This window comes from Protomyctophum parallelum (genome assembly GCF_964188405.1).
Source record: "Protomyctophum parallelum genome assembly, chromosome: 7".
NCBI lineage: Eukaryota > Metazoa > Chordata > Actinopteri > Myctophiformes > Myctophidae > Protomyctophum > Protomyctophum parallelum.
Genome location: NC_139705.1, coordinates 8,465,197 through 8,478,524, shown reverse-complemented (window position 1 = coordinate 8,478,524; position 13,328 = coordinate 8,465,197). Strand labels below are relative to the sequence as shown.

Genomic DNA, 13,328 nt, shown 5'->3' with positions numbered 1-13,328 from the left:
CAAAATGGGTTAAACGTAAAACTACTGTACTGAGGCGGGTTCACACGCGGGGTTATTGGATTCATTCCACCGCGATGTTTCTGATTGTTCTTGGTGCTTTTTGGTCTTTTATAAGCATGGTGTTGATAATACATAGATGAATTCACTCCCGTCGTTGTCCCATAACTGGGTTAAAGTGCTGTCACTGCTGACAAATCGCTGCCTACTGCCAGTGGCACATTGAGTGGCATTTCAATCACAGCTCCCCATGCAGTAAACAGCATGGTAGCAGAGAGAGTAGAGACACACCTGTTATACATGGGCCACGCTTAGTTTTATACGGTTGGGTTACTTTTACAAAAAAACAAAATTTTAATTTCAAATCAATATATAACGCTCAATAGAGGCGAGCGGTGTGAGCATGTATGGGTGTGTGTATTGTACTATGGACTACAGTGTACAGTGTGTGTGTGTGTGTGTGTGTGTGTGTGTGTGTGTGTGTGTGTGTTAGGGGCAGAAGGGCACGTCGTAGATACATGTGCACGTCTGTAAACGCATCGGCAGCAGAAAGTGTCAAAGGGTTAAAGCGGTGATCGCGTATAACAGCCAGCAGCTGAGCCGTTCTTTTACCGAGGGGGGCAGAAGTATAGCAGGCCAGTGAAATAATTAAGGTTAACAACAACTCCTCTGAGAACCATGACTATGATAGCCTGTGTCTGTGAGTGTGTGTGTGTGTGTGTGTGTGTGTGTGTGTGTGTGTGTGTGTGTGTGTGACTGTGTGTGTGTGTGTGTGTGTGTGTGTGAGAGAGAGAGAAATTGTATCGACGTGTACGTGCATGAGTGTCAGCAGCCCTGTGTCACAGCAGCTACTGCTACCTGCAGAGCCCAATGTTCTGGCGCGTTGTTATAGCGATTAGAACGACGCATTAACGCCTGCTTCGCCGTGCTCATCTGCAGCGCCAGCTTAGCCCATTTTAGCCGGTGGGAGAACCAGTTTTTTGGTGTTCAGCGTTATACGTTATGCTTTAGCTATTTAAAAAAAATAGCAGATCTACAAGCTCATAGCGCGCCACCGAGTGGCGCGCTATGAGCTTGTAGGTCTGCTATTTTTTTGAAAAAAAAATCGAAGAACGACTGACATATATAGAAACATGGCTTTTGTCGGAAAACTGTTATTTTCAAACAGACATTTTTTTTATTTTATAGAATCTGATCTCAGGTCAGAATGGGTTATAAAGCTGCAGCCCCCCCAAAACGCATTCCAGGGATATGGGATTCCTGGCAGTCTGTACCGCAACCCCCCCCCCCCCCCCTCCCCCCCCTTTCAGAGGCTTCCATCCACCTGCCCAGGTTAACCCATTCTTAACGGGAACGCCTTTTGGTGTTAGCACTATGTTATGCTTTAGCTATTGAAAAATAGCAGATCTACAAGCTCATATCGCGCCACCGAGTGGCGCGCTATGAGCTTGTAGGTCTGCTATTTTTTAAAAATCGAAGAACGACCGACACAGAAACACAGCTTTTTCAGAAAACTGTCAGGATGTGGAAGACATTTATAGAATCTGATCTCAGGTCAGAAGGGGTTAAACAACCATAAGGTGCTGCCGGGGGGGGGGGGGGGGGGGGGGGGGGGGCTGTGTCTGTGTAACCAGCCCCGGGGTGTAATCCAGGCATGAGGCAGTTATGATGGAGTGCCGTGGCCACATTCCATTAGTTCAGGGTGAACGCGGTGGACAGGCTTTTGCCGTGATGTATGCACAGTGTGGGACAATTAGGGGAAGTAAACACAAGTAAACACACACAGCTGTTGTTGTGGGGATTGTATTAGTCACTGGCGGAGCTATATATACAGAGAGAGAGAGAGAGAGAGAGACACCGGGTTATAGTGGGCTGGGGGGAGAAAAACAACAATGTCAGGGACAGACGGTCTTATATCTGGACCGGCTCCCAGTCTTCATTAAGATAGAAGAGATGGTGGAAGCGCATGTGACTACGCATAGAATGCGGTTTGTTAGCGCTGCATTGGCGTCTGCAGGCCCTGAGTGTGTTACATCTAAACCGATAGTTACGTATGTAACTACGGTTCTATGAGTCCTGAATGACCGCCAGAGGCGGTGCTTTAAGCACTGAATACGTCCCTTCGCGCATGCGCAGTCGAGTATTTTATACCAACAATGTCGGTTGACCCCGTGATGACCCGGAGTCGTCTATAACTTCCGGCAGTCGTCCGGGGCTCAGTCCCTACAGAATCTTCTCGCGAGAACACGAGGATTCTGAGTGACAAGAGTGCCTCTGGCGGTCATTCAGGACTCATAGAACCGTAGTTACATACGTAACTATCGTTCTATTTCGTCCCTGCTGACCGCCAGAGGCGGTGCTTTAAGCACTGAATGACTTATACCAGCCAAGTCACGAGGAATCCTGATTACAGACCTCAAAGGGTAGAACCGGAGGATTCGGGGAAGAGGGCCACGTCCACTGGGTGGGGAGTGGCAACATTCACCCTGTAGTACCTTGAGAAAGTGCCTGCCGAAGCCCATGAGGCGGCGGCACAAATGTCCTCCAAGGGCACCCCTCTCATGGCAGCCCATGATGTGGAAATGCTCCTTGTAGAGTGGCACCGTACCCCTGATGGTACGGGGAGGTTACTTGCCTCATAGGCGTGGCTGATTGTGTCTACAATCCAGTGGGACAGGCGCTGCTTGGAGGGAGCGCCGCCTTTGTTCACACCACTATGGCAAAAGAACAGCTGCTCTGCTCGCCTGATGCGTGCAGTAGCTTCAATGTAGGCTCTCAGGGCCCGGACTGGGCACGACAGCTCCAGTTTGTCTGTCAGCTCCCCAGGTGGGGGGTTGAATCGAGCCAGCCTGATAGGCCGGTTGAGGTGAGCCTGCGACAGCACCTTCGGGAGGAATGCTATGTTTGGCCACAGCGTGACCCCCGAGCCGTCTGCGTTCCACCTCAGACATGATTCGCTGACTGACAGAGCGTGCAGTTCACTGACACGCTTTGCCAATGTAATGGCCAGGAGAAGGGCTGTCTTGCATGACACCCACTTCAGCTCTGCCTGTGCCAAGGGTTCGAAGGTAGGCCCGCACAGGGCGTCCAGTACCCGGTTAAGGTCCCATGAGTATGAGAATGTGTGCTATAGAGCGGAGCGCACCACTTGCCGCTCCAGCACATTGCCGTGTTCGGCCCAGTAGACTGGCATAAACTTCATATGGGTCCCATCAGATTCAAGACATGTCGACACCCGTCTGTCTTGCGTCACGAGGAAGTATGTAGATCGGACTTCCCTTAGTGTGACTGAGGATATACAGCCTCTGTTGCGCCCTTGGGCAGGAGGACACATCACTCCTGGTCTGATAGTAGGGCTCTCGTCATGTTGCTGATAATGGCCATTTTGACCCGCCGGATATGGGGGGCTGGCGTCAGAAGGCACTGCACAGCCCGGAAAGTCACAGTCACAGTCAGGTCCCTGCGTGGGACGCCAGGGAACATGCTGGCCTCTAGTGTGGGCCGGCGGTGATACGCGAGCTCCGAGGGCAGTCAAGATGATTTCATCAATGTTGGAGCTCGGCCCTTTGGGAGGCGGGATGTGTCGTAGGCCTGCAAGCTGCAGCCTGGTCTTCCCCCCCTGGATGGTTCGCTCCGGCGATTCTCGCCCGGCTGCACCACCTAGTGCTCCTGGCTCCTCAGGGAGACTACGGAGAGTTGGCCCAGGCTCATCAGTCAAGCTTGACTGTGAAAACCCGACTTGGCGACGGGCTAGAGATACGATGGACATCAGCCGCCCACGCTCTGAGGACATGACGCCAATGCCTCCAGTGACACACCAAAGGTGACTGAGCCAGTATTAACGTTGCCACTATTAAGTGTGAACGGGAGGCCCCAGTGAGCAGGTTGTCTGTGCTCCTGCACTGGGGTCGAGGTCACCTAGCGTTCTGCCGCCGGGCCTCGTTGGGGAACACAATGAGGGATGCAATGACAGGCTTGGTGGCTGGCATGTAACCCAGGCCAGCCCTTATCGCCTTGTGCGTTCAAATCTATTAAAGTGTCACGTCGCAACGGGTTGTCTCAGGACACTTTTCCCAATCAGGGCAGGGCTGCCAGGATTTCACCATCGGTATAGAGATGGGAGAGGGCCCTGATCGTTCGCCCGGCAGGCCTGTAGCTGTCTCAGGTACAGGCGTGGGGGACGGCGAAGACAGCAAGAAGAAGGCGCTTGGAGGAGCCGACTGCCTGCTTTAGTATGCGTTCCACGGCTATGCGCATGAGCTGAGAAGTGGGAGGCCGGCTCTGATGCCTGGGAGGCACCGCCTTCTGCATCTTCCTCATAGTCATGGAAGTGCGTAGCTTAAGCTGTCGGGGAGAGCACATCAACCTCGAGTCAGTTGTGGCATCGGAGAGGTAGGCGCTTCGGCACCCTCCGAGGTGCCTAGGTGTTATCTGAAGTGAGCATGGCCCTCATGCGGGCCAACTCTGCAGATAGCTGAGCCCTCTCGGATCTGCTGTAGTCAGCGGTCAGACCTTTTCCTCCTGGCACACGGGGCAGGACCAAGGTCGGCTCACGGCTGAAGGAGAGCTTCACACGAGGTACAAAAGTGGGAGCTCTCCATTGTGGTGGCACCGGTTACTCTGGACCGGCCGGTGCGCACAAGTCCCAACTAGCCCAGGGCGCGGACGCTACTGGTTGCTAGGTGTTGGCCATATGCTTGAGGGAGCGCATACGCTGTCTGTACCAGCAGAGGCTTTCGAGGTACGAAAGTGGGTGCTCTCCGTTGTGGTGGCACCGGTTCCTTTGGACCGGCCGGTGCACACCAGTCCCAACTAGCCCCGGGCGCGGACGCTACTGGTTTGCTAGGTGTTGGCCATATGCTGCAGGGAGGGGGCGCGTACGCTGCCTGTGCCAGCAGAGGCTTTAACTTAGATCGGCATATAATGACTTAATCGAAAAACTGAATGCTGCTATACCTGCCGCAGCATGTGAATATGCATTTACGTTTATGCAAATGCTCATTGCAGCACTTTGAGATTCAACCAGATGTAAAGTGCATCATAGAAACAGCACACAAACGTTGCTGTTAGATAGACTGTGCGACCTGCATGGTCGCGGTGGGGGAGGGGAGCTTTACGCTACCTGTACCCCCGGCGGAGGCTTACTTATAATTTATGATAATAAAGTAGCCTTCAGTCAAGGTTTGGACGCTGCTATGTAGCAGCTGTAGTGTTTCCTATGTGACCGTTTATCACGGCACTATGACGCTTATCCAAACTCCAGTGCATTATTATTTATGTTTGTTAGTCCAGAGCGAAACAAAAGACACTTCCAATACACTAGTCACGTGTGCACTACTACGCATTCATGCTGGGAGGAGGGAGCGCTACCGCTGCCTACCCCAGCCAGGTTCGGTTAAATAAACCGACACAAGCTAGTTTTGGAGAAAAGGCTACAACCGATAGCTCCACCGATAGGGGCCACCTGCTGAAGGAAGGGAGCGCGTACGCTGCCTGTATCAGCTGCAGCTAATGAACATAACAAGCTATACACCAATAGCTGTTAATAAATGCTTGAGCTAACAAACGATTAGTAGTAAGTAACATCAAGCTGGCCGTATGCTGGAGGAGCGGAGCGCATACGCTGCCTGCCCTGTACCAGCTGGGCCAACAAACAGTAGGGCAAGCTATATACAGATAGCTTTTTATCTTCAATAGTATAATAAGCGCTTGGGCTACAACTACAGGTAGCAGCGCCAGTTAGAGAGCTATGCTGGAGACCAGCTAGGCTACTAAAAAACAAGACAAGCTATAGCCTGTTCATAAACAGCTTTAACTTTAAGCTACTGGTAGCAGCTGTGAGCTACGCTGTCAGCAGCGCCAGATACTCTGTGCTGGGGACCAGCTGGGCTAATAGGACCTACAGGTACCCAGGGGCACTAATCCGACCTGTGGGAACAAACCAGGTTGCACCCACTGTATATGCAAAAAACTGTTAATGGAGCTTTGAGCTCCAGACATACTGGTAGCAGCTTCAGCTAGGCCCACTACTGGGGGCCAGCTGGGTTAACAACCAGACAGGCTATGTACACCAGTAGCTGTTAATACTATTTTGCTACAAACTATACTGGTAGCAACATCAATACCCTGGGAGGACGCAGGAAGCTGCTCCTGTACCGGGCTGATAATAACAACAATACAGCTATTCGCAAAAGCAGTTAAGCTTGAATGCTGCCAATATCGGTATATGGCTTTGGCCAGCAAGGCTCTTGCCATCACCAGCAGGGGCTAAACAAAGCTTAAAAAGTAGCGTGTTTAACAAACGAAGGTAATATGACAGTGTTCTTATCCTTCGGCAAGTCTTATAGTCGCTTATAATAAGCGCTAGCGTTCACAGTCGAACAGACCTCGTATGCAGAGCAGGGAGGCGGCGCGAACGCAGCCTTTACCCACACACAGGAGGTTATGCCATGATAAGTATATGATATCATATGAACGTCTGTTTAGCGGGGATAGCGCCGCTTTAAACGATAACGTATCTTCTGTCCGGGGAGGGTTTTGTTAGCCTTCATTACCGGCGAGAGAGATTGGACGCTCCTGCGTCCACGTGACATGGGTTGTCACCGAGTGCCTCCCTCAGATGTTGGGGGCCAAGGCACCCAGGGCAGAGGTCATGCCCATCCTCTGGCCGCAGAGGAGCCTGGCAGGAGGTGCACAGGTGGTGGCGGGGTTCGTCCATTGGAAACCCGCAGATGTAGCCCAGAGCGCGGACGCTAGTGGTCGCTAGGGGTGGAGCCGTAAACTGGTAGGAAGGGAGCGCGGACGCTGCCTGTGCCAGTAGAGGCTACTGTAGCTGCTAAAGGCCGCTTAGCTGGAGGGAGGGGGCGCGCACGCCGCCTATGCCAGGTAAGGGGTGCTCTAGCAGAGACCAGTATATATGATATATATATAATGATATAGTTATATATATATAATTTCAGAAAAACCAACCTATAAAGTGGCAATGGCTCTGTGCCGAAATTAAAGTACACTATTTGAGAACAAGTGACTAAATCAGTCAAGCCAATTCATATAACCGGGGTTACTGACGTAACCTCGCGGTGGTGCTATATAGCTGGCCAGTGCCAGCAAAGACTCATTCAGAGAGGCAGAGTAATATAGCAGTAAATAAGTACACTTATAAGTAGTATAAGTATAAGTATAAGTAGTATAAGTATAAGTAGTAAGCAAATAATAATAGCGTCGACTCACGTGCTGGGAGCGGGTAGCGCTAACGCTTGCCGTCACTAGCACTGCGGCGCAGCCTTCGTGGGAAAACAAGACAGCGTAAGCTGTCAAAGAGAACGAGCTATCCGTTCACTTTGACGGGTGCTAAACGGGACGCTCAGGTCGCCGTTTGTAGCACGCGGCGGTGCTATATAGCTGGCCAGTGCCAGCAAAGACTCGCTCAGAGAGGCAGAGTAATATAGCAGTAGATAAGTACACTTATAAGTATAAGTAGTATAAGTATAAGTAGTATAGGTAAGTAGTAAACAAATAATACTAGCGTCGACTCACGTGCTGGGAGCGGGTAGCGCTAACGCTTGCCGTCACCAGCACTGCGGCGCAGCCTTCGTGGGAAAACAAGACAGCGTAAGCTGTCAAAGAGAACGAGCTATCCGTTCAACTTTGACGTTTGTAGCACGCGACCGTGTGTGTTGCAGGGAAGCAGCGCGCACGCAGCCTATGCGAACAGGGGTTGTCTGCTTACCTTGTTCCCACGGGGAAAGAAGACGATGTGAAGCCCAGCTCCACTCGAAAACGATACAATAATAGTAGTATTAAGTCGCAGTCCCTGGAGGGCGAACGCACGCGTCACAGCTCCGACCAACAATGGTCGCGGGACTACCGGCGACTTAGTAGTAGCAAAGCAATAGTTCTGTTATCGTGCAGTTTAATTCTGCTGTAGAACTCTGTGCTATGTACAACTTGCGCAAAGCGAGAAGAAATTAGGGACTGAGCCCCGGACGACTGCCGGAAGTTATAGACGACTCCGGGTCATCACGGGGTCAACCGACATTGTTGGTATAAAATACTCGACTGCGCATGCGCGAAGGGACGTATTCAGTGCTTAAAGCACCGCCTCTGGCGGTCAGCAGGGACGAAATAGAACCCAGGGGCAGACGCGTATACGGGTGAGGATGCGTGCTTAAAACCCATTCTGACCCGAGATCAGATTCTAAAAAAATGTCTTCTACATCCTGACAGTTTTTCCATTCTGACCCGAGATCAGATTCTAAAAAAATGTCTTCTACGTCAGTCGCTCTTTGATTTTTCAAAAAATAGAAGACCTACAAGCTCGTAGCGCACCACTCGGTGGCGCGCTACGAGCTTGTAGATCTGCTATTTTTCAATAGCTAAAGCACGACATGATGCTAACACCAAAATGGGTTCACGCCCAAAATGGGTAAATCACTTTTCCCTCTAATTCTCCGACGTCAAGATCACTTTTCCAATTTTCACGTTGAGACGGCCAAACTATAACTAAACTGTGCTGTTTTACTATATGTTGCAATAATATTACCTAATTGGAAAATTCACATTGCATTGGAAAGTATGCGTATATAGGCAACATTTTATTTTCCAATTTTAGAACAAAAGTCCTGATTGGATTAAGTGATTAACCAAGTTTAATTGTAGGTCTGCTATTTTTGAAAAATCGAAGAACGACAGACATAGAAACATAGCTTTATCAGAAAACTGTCAGGATGTAGAAGACGTTTATAGAATCTGATCTCAGGTCAGAATGGTTTAAAGGGGAATCTGTATAGAGTAGTGTGGCAGTTGGGGGGGGGGGGACAGGGGAGGGAAATATGAGTCATATATCCGTGAGTAAGTCCTCCCAGAAGCCTCTCTGTTCCAGCAAGTCCACCTGAGAGTCTGCTCCCGAAGTACTTGTGATTCAGGAGATCAGCGCTCTCAAAACCCTCCCAGTCCCCAGTCACTTTCTGCCTGCCTTATCTCTAGCGCTTTGATTGCTTCTGGTTCTTTATTACTCGCCCCAGCTATGATCTTGTAGATCTGCTATTTTTGAAAAGTCGTGAAAATGTGGCACAAATGTTCTTTCAGAGTGAACGTTTTTTAACTCAAATATTCGTTTCTGGGGGGAGGTCCCTGGAACAACATATTTTCAGACGGGGGGCAAATTCATATATTTTTGGGGGTTTCTTGACATGAAACCGTTTGCGAACCACTGACACACATAGAAACATGAGGTTTGTCAGATAACCGTCAGCATTTAGAAGACATTTTTTTGTTAGAATCGTTCCCAGGTCAAAATGGGTTTTAAATTACCGCTGAGGGGGGTTTTCACCGAGTGTTGCAGGTTGTGACTTACTGCTCAGCGATGATGTATCCGTCCTCGACGGGGGTACACCTCACCCCCGCCACCTCCACGTTCCCCACCATGTCGGCGAAGGCCAGGCCCAGGTTCATGCCGTGGATGGTGACCAGCGTCCCACCCTCTGGTGGTCCCGCCACGGGAGTCACCTGCAAAATGACACAACGGGTTCAAACGGATCAGAGTATTATATAGAAACGTTGTGATGCTTTGGGAGCCAAGGTGACTCTCAAAAGTTGTTCTCTCCATTCCTGTGAGTAAAAAGTAACAAAAAGGTGATTTATGGACAGCATAATGTGTTATATAGCACATTTTCTATACCCGGTGCTGGCTCTATCTTGGTCAGGATGGTTGGGGAGAATAGCAATTACATCCACCCTCTGTCCCCAAAATGACAAAATGTCAGCGTGTACATAGCATGGTGAGTCATCGTGCCAGAGTCCACGATCGCAACAAGGCTAGATAATGGCACTCTGAGTCCTTAACCCATTCTGACCCGAGATCAGGTTCTAAAAAATGTCTTCTACATCCTGACAGTTTTCATTCTGACCCGAGATCAGGTTCTAAAAAATGTCTTCTACATCCTGACAGTTTTCATTCTGACCCGAGATCAGATTCTAAAAAATGTCTATGTCAGTCACTCTTCAATTTTTCAAAAACAGCAGACCTACAAGCTCGTAGACCTATGAGCTTGTAGATCTGCTATTTTTAAATAGCTAAAGCACGACATGATGCTAACACCAAAATGTGTTCACGCCCAAAATGGGTTAAACAATTTCGATCACACACAAACTCCCACGTGAACCTTGAAAAGTCCAATAATCTTCCAATAAGTAGAACTTCTTCCTTAAATCAGTTATATGCACTAACGAAGCCAACGATAAGAGCCTCCTCTTAGTACAAAAACTGAGAAAAAAGGTGAGCAATCATTAACATTCTGGATACACGCCTGCTGCCGCCGTTGCCATGGACGATAAATCTAAACAAGAGGCCATATCCCTGCTTAGCGCAGACCACCCTCTCATAAAATACAATATGGCTGCCCAGCGTGACCTTGGCACTGGGGTGGCACGTTGCCTTCTGTGCCGCAGAGCCCCTCTGAGGCTCAGACCTGGCCACCGTCCAGCCTCCTCCTCTCGAGCAGAGAGGAGAGGGAGGACTGGGTCAGGGGGAGTGTGCGGAGCCGAGGGAACGGGGATAGAGAGACAAAGGGGAGTTAACCCATTTTGCGCAGGAACCCCTTTTGGTGTTAGCGTCGTGCTTTAGCTATTGAAAAATAGCAGACCTACAAGCTCTACGAGCTTGTAGGTCTGCTATTTTTGAAAATCGAAGAACGACTGACACGGAAACACAGAGAACTGTCAGGATGTAGAAGACATTTTTTAGAATCTGATCTCAGGTAAAAATGGGTTAAAAGTGAAAGGAGGAGAGGAGGAGGTGGTGAACGAGGAGAAAAGGGGGCGAGAGGGATGGGACGGGAAAAGAGATGAAATAATGCATGAGCCACGTACTGTAAGCCCGATTTATACATAAGTTGCTTTATATATAGTTAGTTGCATGTGCACAGTGTCGTCGCATATACCGAAAACTCCCCAATCTCTCATCGTGTCACAAGTGCATCGCATCGTGAGCTCGTAGACGTCAACACTGACGCTATTTCTAGTAATGCCGGCAGAAGTTACACACAGTAACATTCAGAATGTGAACTCAACTCTGAGAGTGTATACAAATGGAAGGGTGCAGTACTTAGTTCAGACAGTTTTTGGTTTAGACTATAGTCATCGGTTTAGACCGGTCATTAGTCACAACTACAACCTACAGTATCTCAGACCCTCACCCTATAAACCTAACCTCCCACGGGGGAGCAGCACACCTAAACCTAACCCATGTCTAACCAACGACTAGTCTAAACTAAGTACTGTATGTCAAATGGAACTAAAAAAATCACACCTGTGTGAACTGAGTGGTGCAATCCCCCCCCAGCCCCCCCCCCCCCCCCCCCACCTCTCTCTCTCTCTCATTATCAGGCAACAGAGCAGGCTGCAGCGCTATCTCTCTCTCTCTCTCTCTGTTTCTGGCGCCCCCTACTGGTACTAATAAGTACTAATACTCGTGCTCAGATATACACATAGATAGGTAGGTATGCACGGCGGACACTGCTGGTTGTATAGGAGTGGTTGCACCACTCAAAAAAACCCCAGCCCCGCTGACATTTTGGGTGTTTTGCCCTCATGCCTCAGCTCGAGTCGCAAACTATACACTGTGTGAATGATGTCAGCTCTGGGAGACGTGCCCCCCCCCCCAAAAAACCAGCGTTTTCCTGGAGTCGTAGCGCTGCTATGGGGCACTGCGGCGTCCCACCGGGACGACCGGTATTGTAATCTAGATTTAGTGGACATTAACCCATTCTGACCTGAGATCAGATTCTAAAAAAAAAAAAGTCTTCTATACATCCCGACAGTTTTCTGAAAAAAGCTACGTCTCTAATGTCAGTCGTTCTTCGATCTTTTTCAAAAAAAATAGCAGACCTACAAGCTCGTAGCGCGCCACTCGGTGGCGCGCTACGAGCTTGTAGATCTGCTATTTTTCAATAGCTGAAGCATAGCATGATGCTAAAAAGGTTTTGTTATCCCGCCCAGAATGCATTAATTGCTCTGGATGTAAAGTAAGTGTGTCAGTGCACCGCCTCGGGGTTCTGAATACATGAATCTTTTAGCGCTGCTCGCTCGGGTAGGCAGGGTGGGTTCGGGAGGGGCAAGGAAACAACAGCTAAATATATCCATGTCAGGAGATGATGGCAGCTATTTGAAGTGGACTTAGCGATGGTTACATAATGTATATGGGAGTTTTTAGGGGGGGGGGGGGGCTGAGAGAGCAAAGCATGCGGGGCTGAATAAGAAAGGAGCAGTGTTGTTTTTGGCAGCATATGTCTATTTTAGTTTAGTCATAGTCTTCGGAATGAAACTCCATTTAGTCATATTTTAGTCACCTGGAATGTTTAAGTGTTTAGTCTAGTTTTAGTATAAGACTAAATATCATAAGATTTCAGTCGACTAATTCTGCAGTTGTTTTAGTCGACTAAAATGTGTTCTGGCGGGCCTCGACGCCGTCGAAATGACTGATTTTACACTCGCTGAAACTTTGCATGCTGAAAATAGCAGATCTACAAGATCACAACGCGACACGTTGTGAGCTTGTAGATCTGCTATTTTCAGCATGCAACCAAGTGTAAAATGATTCATACTGGATCTCTTGTCCACTATAGTCCCTTCCTAACATTTTAGTCTAGTTTTTATTTGATGACGAAATTGTCTGTACATTTAGTCTTTAGTTTTTGTCACCGTAGCTTCGTTTTCATTTAGTTTCCATTTCGTTTTCTGCAGCGAAAAAAGGTAGTCGACGGGCATTTCTTGTCTTAGTTTTAGTCGACGAAAACAACACTGGAGCGGAGAACAAAATGCCTTGAGTCAGCAGGCAGTGAGTGCCACTCCGGCGTTATCAGCCTTGATGGATGACAGGTGAAGTATAGGGACGATGACAGGACAGAGGTGCGTTATCAGCCGGCGAAAAACTGGCAAGGAGAGAACTTTCTGCGACACACCCCCAGAGGCTGTATAACGGAAGCCTTTGCGCGCCTATAGTGGCTCAAGACAAGGGAAGAGGTTGAACTGCTAATCCATGTTGTGAGAAAACCTCCATTCCACTCAGCAGATGAATTGTCAGCCGTGAATCATAAATGGTAAATGGTGCATTTATATAGCGCCTTTATCCAAGGCGCTTTACATAGATTGTGCATTACATTCACCCATTCACACACACATTCATACACCGATGGCAGCGGAAACCATGCAAGGCACCAACTAGCACATCGGGAGCAATTAGGGGTTCAGTGTCTTGCTCAAGGACACTTTGACAGTAACTCTGGGGGAGCCCGGGTTCAAACTGGCAACCTTACGGTTACCATCCAGGCACT

The 13,328-nt window shown here is 49.1% G+C and overlaps 1 protein-coding gene across 1 annotated transcript in view; it reads right to left on the bottom strand.

Moving 5' to 3' along the window:
• Positions 1-13,328, bottom strand: part of plxna2 (plexin A2) — a gene marked incomplete at its 5' end in the record, with an annotated part of 223,411 nt that overhangs the window by 94,842 nt on the left and 115,241 nt on the right. Inside the window, 2 exons of the mRNA XM_083768883.1 lie at positions 9,353-9,504; positions 10,301-10,488. Of these exons, the coding sequence (XP_083625009.1) occupies positions 9,353-9,504; positions 10,301-10,488 (340 nt within the window). The remainder of the gene's footprint in view (positions 1-9,352; positions 9,505-10,300; positions 10,489-13,328) is intronic.